At 36.7% G+C, this 17,344-nt stretch overlaps 3 protein-coding genes and 1 non-coding gene across 4 annotated transcripts; 1 reads left to right on the top strand and 3 right to left on the bottom strand.

Moving 5' to 3' along the window:
• Positions 1-2,254: 2,254 nt before the first annotated feature.
• Positions 2,255-3,908, bottom strand: LOC126594770 (uncharacterized). The gene is made up of 3 exons (XM_050261027.1): positions 3,790-3,908; positions 3,306-3,398; positions 2,255-3,187 (listed from the first exon to the last, which is right to left on the bottom strand). Exons 1-3 carry the CDS (start codon positions 3,835-3,837, stop codon positions 2,255-2,257), a joined length of 1,074 nt encoding a protein of 357 aa, XP_050116984.1. The 5' UTR covers positions 3,838-3,908.
• Positions 3,909-9,875: 5,967 nt separating this feature from the next.
• LOC126594774 (uncharacterized) lies at positions 9,876-13,008 on the bottom strand. The gene is made up of 5 exons (XM_050261031.1): positions 12,690-13,008; positions 12,482-12,585; positions 12,237-12,350; positions 10,315-10,398; positions 9,876-10,177 (listed from the first exon to the last, which is right to left on the bottom strand). Exons 1-5 carry the CDS (start codon positions 12,943-12,945, stop codon positions 10,121-10,123), a joined length of 615 nt encoding a protein of 204 aa, XP_050116988.1. The 5' UTR covers positions 12,946-13,008; the 3' UTR covers positions 9,876-10,120.
• A 143-nt stretch (positions 13,009-13,151) lies between these two features.
• LOC126594769 (alpha-ketoglutarate-dependent dioxygenase alkB) lies at positions 13,152-15,798 on the top strand. Its single transcript, XM_050261026.1, has 7 exons — positions 13,152-13,424; positions 13,522-13,673; positions 14,020-14,366; positions 14,633-14,771; positions 14,885-14,951; positions 15,072-15,193; positions 15,352-15,798. The coding sequence occupies exons 1-7, from the start codon at positions 13,312-13,314 to the stop codon at positions 15,489-15,491; spliced, it is 1,080 nt and encodes a 359-aa protein (XP_050116983.1). The 5' UTR covers positions 13,152-13,311; the 3' UTR covers positions 15,492-15,798.
• A 443-nt stretch (positions 15,799-16,241) lies between these two features.
• Positions 16,242-16,322, bottom strand: TRNAL-AAG (transfer RNA leucine (anticodon AAG)). The gene has a single exon. It is a non-coding gene; the product is annotated as a tRNA-Leu (tRNA).
• Positions 16,323-17,344: the final 1,022 nt, after the last annotated feature.

Here is a 17,344-nt window from a genome sequence, read left to right as displayed (position 1 = left end):
ATATTTTCAGGGACTACATTGGTCAATTTTTAATTTCAAATATCATCTTGTTGGTTTGAGTCAATTTTAAAAACCATTTATGATATAAACACTAATAAATTGATGAAATGTTTTACCAAAAAAAAAAAAAAAAGGATGAAATGATTAGTGGCCTGTCTCTGAAATATTCGGTGAAAAGAAAGATAATTAATGATAATCCAGGAATGTTATTGACCACTCAATAGAACAATAATGGTGAGTTCGAATTTTGTAAGGTACTTTGCGACTTTTAAAAGTTTTAAAGGTTGTATGGTCCTTGATTCGTTGTTAACTTGTCTTGTAGACCTCTTCGGTCAACTGGAATGGTTGACTAGTCACCCGTAACATGTGGGTTATACCTGGAACAATTTCGAGGACTTAGGGCATGCTTACCTTTACACGGTAGTCTTTTGTTGAAAATATTTCTAGGCGATGACGGTGTATTGTCTTTTGTACCATTTTCGAACAGAAAACTACGATGTAATGGTAAGAATATTTCTATGATTTTGCCCCATAACTTGCAATGCATTGCTAATTTTCTTCTGAACTTCTATTTTGATTAATTTATTTCTCCTTTTTTTTTAGAAGAAACAATAATATTTCATTAACATAACCAAATACTTACAAGAATGCCAAATGGGTATATATACTTCAGAGATCAATTTCTTGATCTGAAGGTAATAAGCACAAATACAAATGATTTGAAATACCCCTATACGGCCCTCACACAAAACACACCACTAGAGTGAGGAGTTCCGAGATTGATATGTCCCATAGACACGTGACATACCAAGCACTGAACCAACACCAAAACCTATGATAGACAATGAGGCTACAAAACCGCATACACGATACAAAAACCTACACTAGACAGCGAGGCTAAAAACAAATTCGCATAAGCGACACAAAGGCCGAAACAACAAACCAGTAATGGATAACCAAACTAAAAAAAACAAAAGAAACAAGTGGTACAGCTGCAAGTTGGCAAAAGGCGTGGGGAGCAAAGCCCGAGGCAAATGTAGAAATGTCGGGATGAGAGCGATGCCAATTGTAGTTAGGACGACCTGAGAGAGGTGGGGAAGAAAGGGTTCCAGCCAGAGCCACTGTAAACATCGTAACACCATCACAAACCAAGCCAACATAAAGTACCAAGGGTCACCGAAGAATCCTTTGACTGGAGTTGGTCGTAGTAATGGCAAGAAAAAACGGCAACGACATGGGTTGTAAAGGGGTTGCCAAGCCAATACCCCCCACGCCATTGAACCGTCATCCCCAGCACCACCACGAACCCTAAGAGGACATAGTGATAGATCCAAGGGCAGAGCCATCGGATGTCTAAACAACCGAGAGAAAGACGCTGGCAAATATGCACACCCACCCAACGGGAGACCAAAAGCCGCCGCTGGGTAACTATGGAGCAAACCCTACCCATGAGTTACATGAAGCAGAAAAACAATACCCCAGAAGGTGAGACCGCCACCAACCATGAAAAAGGCCACTGCACAGATTTGGAGTCTCATCAGCAAGTCAAAACAAAGCAGTGGAGCTGCACGGTGAAACCCCGGCGATAAAGACCCAGGTCTGGAATAGCAATGGACGGGCGCAGGAAGGCGGAGCGTTCGGGGGGTGGCACGGGGAAAGGGAGGGAGTGAAAACATGGGGGGAAGAGGCAGAGAGAGATGGTGGGAAAAGTAGAGTGTGGTGAGGGGTGGAGGATGGCTGAGATGGGCATGAGGGGAAAGAGGAAGGAAAGGGAGAGGCTACCAAAGGCCCCCAGCCATAGCCAGAGGCCAGTGGCGATGGGAAAAACTAGGGTTTGGTTATTTGCATGTGTATTTTCTAGCAAAATTTTTTTGAATAAATTGTGCGTAAACATAACCACTAAGTTGGAAATTAACCGTTTATAATTATTGTGGAGGGAGAAGAATAGGCCCAAATGAAAGTTTGAAGAGGAAACCAGTAGTTGCTCTAAGTTCGGAGAAAAAATTGGCGAAATAATCCAAAAGGTAAACGTTTTACCCAACAAATTCTTTCCTTCTTAACGAAGAAATTAAAACATGCCCTATGTCAAGACTATTAGGTTTTGAAAAATAGGAGTAGGAAAAAGAAAAAGAAAGACTTACTATGCTCCATTTACACGTACAATCAGGTCCATGAAATTAGAGTTCACAGGAATAATAAAGTAATAAAAATTACACATGTTTATTGTTACAAAAAGCAATATCATGATGAAACCCTAGGCTGGATTAGTCATAGTGTCAAATGTGTTTTTCCTGCCCAAGAGGCAAGTGATGCTGGATGGCTGGGTGTGTGTATTGTTGAGGGTGCACATCACAAAATCCGGTCGGTACAGCGCAAGCGTTAACCGGTCCTCCCCCAAAACCAAGCTGGTTGCGTCAAGCAGGACATGCCATGAGTTCCTATGTGCCTCCGAGATCCAATGCATTGAGTATTTAGTCCCATTGACAGTGGCAGGATAGGAAAACATTCCTTTGGGACTATACTTGCACTTTCTCCTAAAGTACTGGCTAAGTTGTGACCCTTTTATCCTCAAATCCAACCAAGTTTCTGGTGCTGAAATAACCCTAGATTCTTTGGTACTTGCAAAGTCCCTTATGGGATCAGTCTCCTCTCCCACAATGGTCATATAGTAATTTCCTCTGAAGAAAGGGTAGCTCTCACCAATCATCACCATTGCATCTTTGTAATTTGACATGAAAATGACTAAATAGTCCTCCTCTTGCAACCCACATTGCTTCAATGCCCTATTCCTTGCTTGGACCTCAGGAATGGATACAAAGTTACCCTGGAACGAGGATTTCTTGGTCAGGATGTCGAGAAGTCTTGAGGGTTCCATCTTAGTCCTGTCCAAGTCGGAGTGAGTGCTGCTGAATGGGGACAACTCCTTTACTGTCACACTCTTGGGTAACTTGAGCTTATCATGGGATGGAGTTCCTAAGGATTCTTCGTTGATCAAAAGATTATCGATGTATAGTTTTTCGACATCTTCCACTAGTCCATTGCAGTATTCTGGGTACTTTGCGAAGATGTATTGCTGAACATAGAGCATCTCACTTGGTGTGATTGGACCTGACCATCTCAGATCAAGGCCTCTGAGTGAGGATATGGCTTCTGCTATCAAGTAAGCAGGAAACATGGTGATTGCCTTCTATGATTCAAACAAGTATGGCGGAACTCAGTTAACACATAAATTAGTAGTAGTACCACATGATGATGTGACCGTCACGCTTAAAAAAGGAAAAAAGTAGGGGATAGAATTCACTAACCTTAACTATCATGCTGCTTGGTCTTCCATCTTGAGTTCTTGAGTTTGGTGAAGAACCTGAAGCCAGTCCTTGGAGTTCACCTCTTACTATATCCTAAAGAGCAAAGAATTGGAAATTTACAGCTCACATTTAGCAACAATATTTTTCCTTATTCTAATTATCTCAACTACGGAGAGAACAATTTGAACTTGAGTGCAGAGAGAGAGCATAATGCTCTAGCCAATTTCACCATGCCAAGATATGTCAACGGAAAGTGATTTCCAAACACTCATTTTCTCTTCATGCACACCCTATTTATCTCTGGCCTTTGGATTGAATAACCAAAGAGAACCAAGCGACTGAAATTAACGGGCTGTGCACATGGAGAGAATGAATGAACGTAAATCACTTCCTTATGCCAATTAGGAGCAGCTTTGAAGTAATAATACAGTTACAGAGAAAGGTTTATGGAAATATATACACACACACACACGTATATATGTACCTTGAGTTTGCGATTCATGGTGTCTTTTTCTTGTTTGTTTCTTCCCATGTTGCTTCTCACTCCTTCAGAAGCAGAACATAGAAAATTGGGAGAGGAAACAGAAATGTCGAACCAGAAAGGTGGTTGTGAAGACTTGAGACTAGTCTTTTGTTATATGAAGATTATATGCTGCAGGGTGGGGTATCAAATTGAAAGATTAAAATAAAACCATATATCTTCAAGACAAAGAGAGCAATGCCAGTAAGTGATGAAAGCAATACCCACACTAGGCCTGGCAATTCCTGACACGACCCGATAACCCGACACAACACGACACGAAATTAACAGGTGTTCGAGTCGACACGATAACGAAACGGGTCGTTATCGGGTAACCCGATAAGCACCTGTTAAGATAACGGGTTTGTTCGGGTATACACGTGGGTAACACGATACACGATAAGCAGAATATTAATTTAATAATTTATAACCCTAAAAAAATACTATAATAATTATATATATATATATATATATATATTAATTTAACAATTTTATACCCCTAAAAACTATAATAATTATATATATATATATATATATTAAATTAACTATAATAATTATAATAATTATATATATTATAATAATTATACCCAAAATATTAACTATAATAATTATATATATATATATATATTAAATTTTATACCCCTAAAAACTATAATAATTATACATACAAAATAAATAGATTTAAATCTACTTAATAAATAAATATATATATACACACACACACCATTGAACTTCATGGGATACGAATTATACGAAACTAATTTCAACGATCCAACCGTCAAACATGTTTGTATATACTTCGAGATCGCATACGCCAAAAATTGAAAAAAACAAACATTCAGAGAGCAAGTAACGGGACAAAACTTTTTGACGGTTATAAACGAAAAATCACGATTTAACGGTCATTTTAACTCCGATTTTGATGATTTTTTAAAACCACACTCCTTTACCCTGTATGAATACAATGATTCAATTCGATCTTCAATTTAAAATATTTACACTAGTGGATACCACAAAATCTTATGTTATACTTAATAAAAGTATGAATAAACTCTTAAGTATTAGTGAATCTATTGTTTTGATGGGATACTCATTCTACAAAACTAGTTTCAATGATCCAACCGTCAAACATGTTTGTATATACTTCGAGATCGCATACGCCAAAAATTGCAAAAAACAAACATTCAGAGATCAAGTAATGGGACAAAAGTTTTCAACGGTTATAAACGAAAAATCACGATTTAACGGTTATTTTAACTCCGATTTTGATGATTTTTTACAACTACACTCCTTGACCCTATATGAATACAAGTAATGAATTCGATCTTCAATTAAAAATATTTACACTAGTGGATACCACAAAATCTTATGTTTATACTTAATAAAAGTATGAATAAACTATTAAGTATTAGTGAATCTATTGTTTTGATGGGATACTCATTCTACGAAACTAGTTTCAAAGATCCAACCGTCAAACATGTTTATATATACTTCGAGATCGCATACGCTAAAAATTGCAAAAAAAAAAACATTCAGAGATCAAGTAATGGGACAAAACATTTCGACGGTTATAAACGAAAAATCACGATTTAACGGTCATTTTAACTCTGATTTTGATGATTTTTTACAACTACACTCCTTGACCCTATATGAATACAATTATTGAATTCGATCTTCAATTTAAAATATTTACACTAGTGGATACCACAAAATCTTATGTTATACTTAATAAAAGTATGAATAAACTGTTAAGTATTAGTGAATTTATTGTTTTGATGGGATACTCATTCTACGAAACTAGTTTCAATGATCCAACCGTCAAACATGTTTTTATATATTTCGAGATCGCATACGCCAAAAATTGCAAAAAACAAACATTCAGAGAGCAAGTAACGGGACAAAACATTTCGACGATTATAAACGAAAAATCACGATTTAACGGTTAATTTAACTCCAATTTTGATGATTTTTTACAACTACACTCCTTGACCTTATATGAATACAATGATTGAATTTGATCTTCAATTTAAAATATTTACACTAGTGGATACCACAAAATCTTATGTTATACTTAATAAAAGTATGAATAAACTCTTAAGTATTAGTGAATCTATTGTTTTAATGGGATACTCATTCTACGAAACTAGTTTCAATGATCCAACTGTCAAACATGTTTGCATATATTTCGAGATCGCATACGCCAAAAATTGCAAAAAAAAACATTCAGAGAGCAAGTAACGGGACAAAACTTTTCGACGATTATAAACGAAAAATCACGACTTAACGGTTAATTTAACTCCAATTTTGATGATTTTTTTACAACTACACTCCTTGACCTTATATGAATACAATGATTGAATTCGATCTTCAATTTAAAATATTTACACTAGTAGATACCACAAAATCTTATGTTATACTTAATAAAAGTATGAATAAACTATTAAGTATTAGTGAATCTATTGTTTTGATGGGATACTCATTCTACGAAACTAGTTTCAAAGATCCAACCGTCAAACATGTTTCTATATACTTCGAGATCGCATACGTCAAAAATTACAAAAAACAAACATTCAGAGATCAAGTAACGGGACAAAACTTTTCGACGGTTATAAAAAGAAAAATCACGATTTAACGGTCATTTTAACTCTGATTTTGATGATTTTTTGCAGCTACACTCCTTGACCTTATATGAATACAATGATTGAATTCGATCTTCAATTTAAAATATTTACACTAGTGGAAACCACAAAATCTTATATTATACTTAATAAAAGTATGAATAAACTATTACGTATTAGTGAATCTATTGTTTTGTGGGATACTCATTCTACGAAACTAGTTTCAAAGATCCAACCGTCAAACATGTTTGTATATACTTCAAGATCGCATACGTCAAAAATTACAAAAAACAAACATTCAGAGATCAAGTAACGGGACAAAACTTTTCGACGGTTATAAACGAAAAATCACGATTTAACGGTCATTTTAACTCCGATTTTGATGTTTTTTTACAACCACACTCCTTGACCCTATATGAATACAATGATTGAATTCGATCTTCAATTTAAAATATTTACACTAGTGGATACCACAAAATCTTATACTATACTTAATAAAAGTATGAATAAACTATTAAGTATTAGTGAATCTATTGTTTTGATGGGATACTCATTCTACGAAACTAGTTTCAATGATCTAACCGTCAAACATGTTTATATATACTTTGAGATTGCATACGCCAAAAATTGCAAAAAACAAACATTCAGAGAGCAAGTAACGAGACAAAACTTTTCGACGATTATAAACGAAAAATCACGATTTAACGGTCATTTTAACTCCGATTTTGATGATTTTTTACAACTACATTCCTTGACCCTATATGAATACAATGATTGAATTCGATCTTCAATTTAAAATATTTACACTAGTGGAAACCACAAAATCTTATGTTATACTTAATAAAAGTATGAATAAACTCTTAAGTATTAGTGAATCTATTGTTTTGATGGGATACTCATTCTACGAAACTAGTTTCAATGATCCAACCGTCAAACATGTTTGTATATATTTCGAGATCGCATACGCCAAAAATTGCAAAAAACAAACATTCAGAGAGCACGTAATGGGACAAAACTTTTCGACGGTTATAAACGAAAAATCGTGCGGTTAATTTAACTCCGATTTTGATGAGTTATTACAACTACACTCCTTGACCTTATATGAATACAATGATTGAATTCGATCTTCAATTTAAAATATTTACACTAGTGGATACCACAAAATCTTATGTTTATACTTAATAAAAGTATGGTATAGTACTATTGTTTTATTTTTTTTCATAATTATTTTGGTAAACTTCTCATAATTTGAATGATTTTTAATGTTTGGTTTTTCTATGCTTAGTTTATGCAGAAGATAGTTATGACGTGGAAAACCTTACTGAAAACATCATCAACATAACTCTTGAAGGCAATAGATCAAGCCAAAGTTCCAATGCAATTTCATGATGATCGATGTAAATCGAGGATTTTGTAAATTGAGGTTTAAACTTTTGAGAAAGATTTCACAACCTTGAAAACAAAAACTGTTTCATTTTGCATATCCTTGCACATTTAAAATTTGTAATAGATTAGTAGTGTATGTATTTTTTTTTATTAGGCTCTTATTTTCGAGTGTAGATGTAGTACTTAAACGACAAATGTGTTTTAATGTTTTGAAGTAATATTTATGTGGCAATGTGTGGTATGTGCAAATTTAAGAAAAAAAATATATTTTTCTTAACGGGTCATAACGGGTCATAACGGGTCGGGTCACTTTACCCGTTGGGTAAAGTGACACGACCTGTTAAGGACCCGTTAAGATAACGGGTGTGACACGACACGACCCGTTAAGATAACTTTTTACACGAAAACGACACGAACACGACTGACACGACCCGTTTGCCAGGCCTAACCCACACACAGCATTTAGGTAGGATATCAATCATAGTTTATTCAATTATATATTCACCTTGATTAGCTCAGCTAACAATAATTATTAAGGTTATTTAACCCTTGTGTACAATCTTGATTTCTAGAGGTTTATGGTAGGTTTACATGGAATATGTATTTAAATTATTCAAATTCCTGACTTTCTCAATTTTTGCTTACACACACATGATCACATTACAATTAGTAATTTAATATTTGAAAAATCATAAATTACATTGACTATGTGAATTAAGTCATATTGTTCCATTTTCTTCTCTCTTATTCTTAACTTCCCGAATTTATTACTTTTTCCTTTACTGCCACATGCAGAATAAAAAAGTATACAAGTTTCACATTACATTAATCTATAATCTAATACCTAAAAAACCAAAAATTACATTGATAAAATAGGTGACCATGTACCATTTCATTCTTATTCCTAACTTTTCAGATTTATTATTTCTCCGTTTCAAGTAAGCAATCATTATCAAATTTACTTGTAAATGGGTAACATAATGCTTGGTTGAGTCAAACCAAAAAATTAAGTATAGTTGGTATGGTTCAAGTTTTGAATTTTAAACATGTGTCACCTTGAGTTTGTATATTTTTTCTACCGAAATGCCTGCGTGACTGCGTCGATCGATCTAAGTTCCAAAAAATAAGGATATAAAAAAGTTGGAGACGATGAAATGGCAACAAGTAGCAGTAAATTAATAAAGGTACCAAGTATTAGGTCATCAAAGATTAATTAAATTATTGGGAGAGATGGCGAGTCGTTGAGGAGGGCATGCATTCAGGGATCTTTCTAAAATTGATAGGGACTCGTAAAATCATGCGTTAATTTATTTTAAAGCATTATGTTTTTTTCTTTGCACTCAAGTTTGAATGTCACTTTTTGTAGTTTAGATATATAAAGAAAAATATTGTTTCCCCAAAGCATGGATTAATTTACATGCCTAATGATGTGGGCTTAAGTATGATTATCAATATAATGCTTTAAATTAATCCCAACCATAATTCAAAAGTAGATGTGGTCCTAAACATTCACATCCATGAACTATTACACGCATGCTGCTGGGAATCAAATCACTAACTAACTTGTCTATAACTGTCGTTCACGAGATTTGAACTCAAAATCTCGTTAAACAAAGTGAAAATATGTGACGTTAGACCGAATTAACATTAGTCGTGTTATCGTTCTTTAAGAATGATACTTAGTGTTGGATTTGTTCGATCACTTTAGCGTTAGCCCCTTCCAACGTTGGTTGATTGCAAAAGGTCAAAATTGTGTACGAGACGCCGCATGGCAGCGATTTGGTTGCTCCTTTAAGCCAAAGCTTGGAAGCAAAACGCTGCCTGTGTTTGCAGTACACGAGTGGAATTTTGCTCAACCGATATGTCGGGAGCATCTCCTCTCCAACCAAACACATTATTGCTTTACGAATAATTGGTTTGCATTACTCAAATATGATGAAAACATTTCGTGACCTCAAACAAATTACCCCTAAAAAATTACGACTAAAATCGACTCGTTTCTTATACTTCTAAAACCGACATTAAAGAAAAAAAATAGCAGGAAACTGCTAAGAATCTGGCCTTTCATATAATCAGTAACATATAGTTGAGTAATACAGATTGATGAATGCCTACTTTCTGAATTATACCTAAATACATCCCGAGCGAGTAGATGGATAGATTTTGAACGACTGCTCAGATCGCTAGTATCATGAATTAGCCCAAATCTGAACCAGACTTGAGAAGGGCACTGGGGAGGACGCTAGAAATTGGCACTCTGTACAGATGCACGATAAAAATGGAGTATTCCACTACAAAAAGTATTTCATCCGATCATCTCTTCTCATGGCGTTGTATACAGCTTGGACCTGGAAATCACAATACAATCCACGTCATCAAATTATAATCGTTATCCATTTATTGCCTGAAGATTGTCTGCATAATGGATATAGAGAAATAACATTAGCAAACTCATGGCGAGAGTGCATGGGAGGGAGGGGGAAACCTGTTCACTTGAAATTACTTGAACGGGTCCAATGTTTACAGATACATATTTTCCCCTTGATGATACCTTCTGCCTCACATGACCCTGCCATAAAAAAGAGCATATAAGCTCCATCTAACTTTTGCATTCATTATTTGTGAGTGAATTGAACTTGTGCACTTGATGGATCAGACATCAGCAACCATATCAACACTCAAATTTTTCATCTTAATTCAAAAGGGGCAACAAAATGGATTGCAGCACAAGGATTGCTGAATTTGCTGTTACATGTTGCACCATCCTACGACCTACCACATAAGCCCTTTGGAGTAAATGAATTTCACTTTTCACCTTATACTAAGTTTAAATTAAAACAAATGTCAAGTCATGATTACTAGCAATTGTGACCAAGCCAAGAAGACAAAAACTCCCAGTTCTTTAAGTGTTATGTTCCTTCCATTCACAATTATCTTATTGGTGAAAAATCCATACAATCGGGCGTTAGGAAAAATAATAATAATTTGGCACCCATTGATCTTAATTTGTCAGGTTCGTATTCCACTCAACCATCTATACTTCAAAATGCATCCCAATAGATAAGCATTTGGCTATAGCCTAGAGGGAGCAAAGTCAGCAGACCATTTGCTATGCCTGTTTCTGAGCCATCTTAAATCAGCGAGAACACTAAACTATGCTCAAATTCAACTATTAGTCAGTTCCCATATGGTTGGTTCCATGTTTACCCTCAACAAGTTCACATCAAGAGCTAGTTTCAGTTATGAGCACTAAGGGCAAGATGTATACCACATTTTTTTCTAGCCAACAGATCCTCTTTTAATCAATGATTGGCAAAGTACCTACCACACTCAAAAGAGAAGTTGGTTAGTTCCTTTTACGACATATGCAGCCTGCCCAACTCTTTGCACCGCATTTTCAAATTCAAACCTAGTATATGCTCAACATCTTTTCTGGCACATTTCATACTCTTAGCCTCTTATCACTTTCTCACTCCTTTTCAGGAGCTTTGAACTTCCAATAAGATATTTCTCAGTGGCAACTGCATAAACCATGATTAGTTTTCCATCGTGATCACTGGTCAAAGCTGCTCCTTGTTTCTCATAAAACTGTCCATCAGTAGATCTAAAAATTCCTCAGGCTGTCTACCAGTACATCTTAAAATTCTTGCCCCCAAACTACAGTGACACCTTACTTTGGTTGGAATCATAATGTTCTGTACAAAAATAGAGGGCAGGAGGGGCATGGTAGAATACATCGCTATAAGGTCTCCTCTTGACCCTAATAAATAATAAAATTACCTTAAGCCTACCGATCATAATTTCAAGGACATACACATAAGTCTAAGAAACAACTCAAATGCACCACGTCTCTGCTTATAGTTTAGCATATACTTGACATTGCAATAATATGTCCTCGCATTATTTAAGACAACAAGCACCTCTTTGGCTATCATAATTCACTTGTTTCAGTCTATAAATTTACATACTCAAGAAATCAACTCAGAAATTAGCTGCTAGTTTCCTATTCTATTCATCTCCAATTGAACTACTCAATACACAAGTAATAAAGCACGGGGCTTGTAGCTGAAGTGGTCAAAATCATTTACCCATGCACCCGAGGTCCTAGGTTGGCTTCCCCCCTCCCCCAACATCGCTTGCATAAAAAAATACATTTCATGAACATTGATACACTCAATGAAATACAATGTGCAACAATTTGATCCGAAAGAAACAACAGCCTACTGAACTACACAAGTGTACTTGTATGTCCACATAATGGTTTGATTTCAGCAAGGTACCCATAATGCTTGCAAATACATGCATTAGACCAATTCATAAATATATCTATCAAATAACTGCAAATGATGGGCAGTCACAACAAGGGTTATATACACATATATTGTGATTGTACGTAAGTATGTATACCTCAGGGACCGGTTGTTGAATTACAGATTCGACGGCAACAACCATAGCTTGCACAAAATCATCCCCTCCAGTTCCAATTGCTGTGAACCCTCTAACAGTTGGATACGAATTTACCTTAGATAACACAAATTAACACCATTTTATATACACAACCACGTTGAAAATATTATTAACTTATTCCTAAGCGTTAAAAGTCAGCTGCTGAATCAAAATTAATCAAAAGCAAATCAATGGTTTATCAATACCTTCTGATCCAAGTCGACCCATTCATTCGTAGAATCATCCGCCACCGTGCCTCCGATAACCACATTCGTCGTCTGCCCAACTCTCCCTTCAGTCTTTGAAACCTCTATATCCAATTTCAACACCAAAAACGAGTCAAAAAAAATTCATACATACCAAAAATTAATATTATAAGCATATATATTTCTGAGACTCGGAGGCGAGCGAAACCTGAAATTGCTTTCAAGATGGCCTCTTGCGGCGGGCCCTGGTCGTCCTCCGATAAATCGGACGAGTTCTCGTTGTGGGCGCGGTTGAGGTGAGTCCGTCGCGCGAAGTGGATGTCCCGGGTCCTGAAGTGGCGGCTCAGCCTGGGGGAGGAGAACCCGCGGGTCCTGAACGAGGCGGAGGCGGAGCTCCGAGCGAAATGAACGGGTCGCCACGCTTCTATTAGCAGAGCGGATCGTAGCGCAGTCCTGCACGCCATTTCTGGTCCTTTTTGGATTCCGAGGAGATTGTTTCGTGTTTTCTTTTGTTTTCCTTTCTCTGTCCCAGAAGATAATTTAAGGAGATTCTTTGAAATTGAGAAAGACGAAATTATCCTTTGAAATTGGGTTAGTGAGCAGCATCAGTAAGGGCTTAAAAGTCTTTTCCGTGGAACGTGGAGGGCTATAAGAAATTACCGCCGCGAAGGGGCAAAAAGGGGAGAAGGAAAACCACTGCGGCGACGCGAACCCCAGAAGTGCTGCAACCGCGCGATCAAACCCTAGTGAAACCCCCCTCTCCGACTACCTTGCTCACTCTGTTTCCAGGCCCCGAGTTAACTCACCGCCGCCCGAGGCGACTCGCCGAAATGTACGGATCCGAATCCGGTACGGTCCCGGATGATTCGGAGCGAACCGTTTTCAGACGAGCGGAGAAGAAGTACAAGCTGTACTACGAAGACACTTACAAATCCTCCAAAAAGTAATTCGATTCCCGAACATGTAATTTGACGATTCCGATTCCGACTCCGACTCCAGTTTCGTAAATAATTAAACGTGCAATTTCGTTTGTTTATCAGGAAAAGGAAACCGAAACCGGTGGATTTATCCCAGGTCTTGGATTTCAAGTCAGTTCTAGAATCCTACAATCAGAAGGCTGTGCTCCCGCCGGGAATCGTTCCGGTTCAATGCGGTTTTGACGGACCCGTCTTCTCCATAGAAAATCGCCCAGGCAACAACCTATTCTCTTTCAATGCATTTTCATAATTCCATTATATGCTTTTGATACACTCATTTTTTTTTTTTCTCCTACATTGGATGAATGCTAATGTATTTTAGGGATTTGAATTCATACGCGGTTCGTTAGTAACTAGTACCATAGGGATTTGAATTGACTAATTTCAGTTTATAGACCCGGCGTAGCCAAGTTGACTAGAGCAGTGTGTTCACCCTAAGTCGCACCAAAGTTCGAATCCCCATTCTAGTAGTTTAGATTACATATAATTAGAATACCGCTTGAACAAAAGAAAATTAGTTATACGGATTTGAATTGGTATCTCCTTTTGGAAACGTTACAGGATTTTATTTCATTCCTGGAGCACTGAGTGTGGAAGAACAATGCCAATGGATAAGGGAGAGTTTAACCATCTTCCCGCAGCCTCCTAACAGAACAAATCACAATGCATTTTACGGGCCTATTAGTGATTTATTTTCTGCGGCAAAGGAGAGGAAAGTTCTGGTTGCAGAAGGGAGTTCAAATTCTGAATGTAGTTCTGCTGTCAGCAATGGGGATGCTGACAGGTGGAAGTTCTTTGAGGAACATGAAGTGTCGTCAAAAGGAAACTCAGGAAAATCAGTCTCGGCTTCAGTTTTATTACGGAAACTGCGTTGGAGCACCCTTGGCCTGCAATTTGAATGGTCCAAGGTAGGTGTTGGTCCAATTTTTCTTTTCAATCTAGAAAGCCTATCATGCATTTTTACTAAACAAAAGTTTCATGCCACTTGGATGCCACACGATTTAGGCGAGAATAAATGGAAACTGTACTTTTCAAGCTAAAAATAGTTGTTACCCTTGTAAGCAATGAATGGTTTCTGATATCTATTGGTAAATCAGTTCAATTTGAGACTTTGTTTGATGCATTCGAGTTTCCTCACAATACATATCGAACCAAAAATATGTTCATGGTGCAGCGAAACTATGACGTCTCTCTCCCACATAACAAAATCCCTGATACACTTTGTCAACTGGCTAAAAGACTTGCAAAACCTGCAATGCCTCCGGGTGAAGAGTTCCAGCCTGAAGGTGCAATAGTCAACTACTTTGGCCCAGGTATTGCTAGGAAAGAGTTCCTCACCAACAATTTGAATGCTGTTTCTTTTTGGTATGAAGGTATGAACAAGCTAGAATTTAAATTTGTTCCGTCTTCTGTTTTTTTTGTCTAGGCGATATGCTTGGGGGCCACCTTGATGACATGGAAGCTGATTGGAGTAAGCCTATCGTAAGCATGAGGTATCTTTCCATGCCATTTCATTTTTGTTTTTCAATCCGGGTTGTCCATCAAGAAAAAAAGGATATAGAGCTAATAATATACATATCCTTAGGAGCTGAAATGTCTTTCACTTTCCTCAGTTTAGGCTGCAAAGCAATTTTCCTTTTGGGTGGAAAGCTTAGGGAGGATCCTCCAATAGCAATGTTCCTTCGAAGCGGTGATGTTGTACTTATGGCCGGGGAAGCAAGGGAATGCTTTCATGGTAAATGCGAATCTTCACCTTTCTTTTACTCTCGTGTGCTTTCTTGTGATAAACAGTGCGGCTTGCCATTTACCACAACACTTAACTGTGGTTGTGATTTCGTAGGGTATTGTATTTACAGCCTTATAAGGTAACGGCTTGGCTTTCTTGTGTTGCAGGCGTGCCTCGGATATTCACTGAGGGAGAAAATGCTGAAATTGTGCCTCTTGAGAAGCAGTTCTCCGACGAGGAGGATGTTTGTGTTTTAGAGTACATCCAAACTTCAAGAATCAACGTCAACATCAGACAAGTATTCTGAGTTTCTTATATTCTTTTTCATTGAATTTTTTGTTTCAACGGAAATGAATTTTTGGCGATGGAGAATTGTAAGAGATGGTGCTACACAAGGACGTGGGAGAGCTATATAACTACGATGAATGCATGGCTCATTAGAAGTTAAGCAGAAACAAGAGAAAATAAGTACGAATGCAAGCATCATTGATCATCCAATGGAGCAATGCAAGTAGCATTGGTTAGAAAAAGACACTGTTATTTGATTGTCGAATTGAATCGAACGTGTATTATTGGGAGTTATATTTAATTGGGGTCGTTATTTTTTGTAAAAATTCATAGTCAATGCTCCTGCAGTGCAAGGTTATAGCTTTGGAGGCGGATTCTCTGCCCTTCCACTTCCCGTGCCCTCCTGTTTGTGTGGTCACGATTAAGCCACGTTGACATTTTATATTACTATTTCTTTTTGTCTTATTATCTCTATAAAAAAAATAATATAAAATGTTGACGTGGTTTAACAGTGACCACACAAAACATGAGGGCACGGAAAGTGGGAGGGCAGAGAATCTGCCTCCTATAGCTTTCCCACAACTCCATTTTGTAGGTTGTTATGAGGCCAAAGAAAAATTTGTACAATGTTTTTAAGAAATGTTGAAGCTAATGGATGTTAACTGTTTTTTATGCTCAACAGTCTCTGTTCTAGGCGCGAATTAAAATTCATGGAACTCACTTTACCCCATTAAAAATATAAAAAATATTGAACTCGGAAAAATAGAGATGTTGACAGTGGGATTTGAACCCACGCCCTTTCGGACCAGAACCTTAATCTGGCGCCTTAGACCAACTCGGCCATATCAACATGCTGGGAGAATGCGCTATTTATATATTAATAAACAAAGAATACACTGCGCCAATCGCAAAATAGGAAGATGTCCCACATCATAGAAACATTGATTGAAGCAAATGTTCACAAAGACTTACACTGAGCTTTGATATTGCCAAGCTTGTTAGTTTAAACTTATAACTAAAAACTGTAATAAGGTGATTCATGTATGATGGAGGTTAGTAAAGGAGTTCTCATTTAGTCACCATAGTCTTATATGTGTGAGGTTGCTTAAGCATGCCTTAAATTACTCATATTAGTATGACACTCTACGCATTATAACTGGATACTTATAATATTTTACATAAGTAAATGTTGGGCTAGGAAATAGTTTAACGTTCTTGTGCTATTGTCCAAGTTGTAAGCAACTAAGCATACCTGAAATTTCGCTGAAGTTTTCTTGATATCCCCACTTTTGGTAACATATCACAACTAAGATTTTTTGTAGATATTTATGTTGATATGATTATGATCTTATCTCCGTTCTTCGATAAGACCGTCAAAATCAATATTTAACAGCTTGGATGTGAGAACTTTTTTCGAAATAGTCAAAATCAATACCTAATATAATTAAATGTTGGGCTAGGAAAGATTTTAACATATTGTCCAAGTTATGAGCATGCTTAAAATTTCACTGAAATGTCCTCGATATCCCCACTTTTGGTAACGTATCTCAAATTGAGATTTTTTGCCGATGTTTATGTTGATGTGTTCTTATCTCCATTCCTCGATAAGAGCGTTAAAATCAGTATTTAACGGCTTAGTTGTGAAAACTTTTCTAAGAAATGGTCTGGTTTTAGGGATGAAAAACTAAAGACAAAAGGTCTGCCCAAGATAGCGCTTTGTGGTTGAAATTCTTCACAACTCGTACAACAAGGTAATTACTCATAGTCTCATATCTCAATTTGATTTTTTTACTTAAATGAATCTTTTCATATACTAATGAGTATATTTATTAAACCCCAAGATCAAGATTTTTCAGCTGAAATTTCTTGTTT

This window comes from Malus sylvestris, chromosome 13 (genome assembly GCF_916048215.2).
Source record: "Malus sylvestris chromosome 13, drMalSylv7.2, whole genome shotgun sequence".
Lineage (NCBI taxonomy): Eukaryota > Viridiplantae > Streptophyta > Magnoliopsida > Rosales > Rosaceae > Malus > Malus sylvestris.
Note: the sequence above shows the minus strand (reverse complement) of the source record. Positions and strands in the feature narration are given on the sequence as shown.

Bases quoted from the DNA above. Each gene is read 5' to 3' on its own strand.
- LOC126594774 (XM_050261031.1), bottom strand. From the start codon at position 12,945: ATGGCGTGCAGGACTGCGCTACGATCCGCTCTGCTAATAGAAGCGTGG. The intron at 12,586-12,689 runs GTTTCGCTCGCC...AATTGGATATAG, and splicing joins CATCTTGAAAGCAATTTCAG to AGGTTTCAAAGACTGAAGGG. The intron at 10,399-12,236 runs GTATACATACTT...TTTTTATGGCAG, and splicing joins TTCAACAACCGGTCCCTGAG to GGTCATGTGAGGCAGAAGGT.
- LOC126594769 (XM_050261026.1), top strand. From the start codon at position 13,312: ATGTACGGATCCGAATCCGGTACGGTCCCGGATGATTCGGAGCGAACC. The intron at 14,772-14,884 runs GTATTGCTAGGA...TTTTTTGTCTAG, and splicing joins AGTCAACTACTTTGGCCCAG to GCGATATGCTTGGGGGCCAC. The intron at 14,952-15,071 runs GTATCTTTCCAT...CACTTTCCTCAG, and splicing joins AAGCCTATCGTAAGCATGAG to TTTAGGCTGCAAAGCAATTT.
- LOC126594770 (XM_050261027.1), bottom strand. From the start codon at position 3,837: ATGGGAAGAAACAAACAAGAAAAAGACACCATGAATCGCAAACTCAAG. The intron at 3,399-3,789 runs GTACATATATAC...TTTGCTCTTTAG, and splicing joins CCATGAATCGCAAACTCAAG to GATATAGTAAGAGGTGAACT. The intron at 3,188-3,305 runs GTTAGTGAATTC...TTTGAATCATAG, and splicing joins CAAGCAGCATGATAGTTAAG to AAGGCAATCACCATGTTTCC.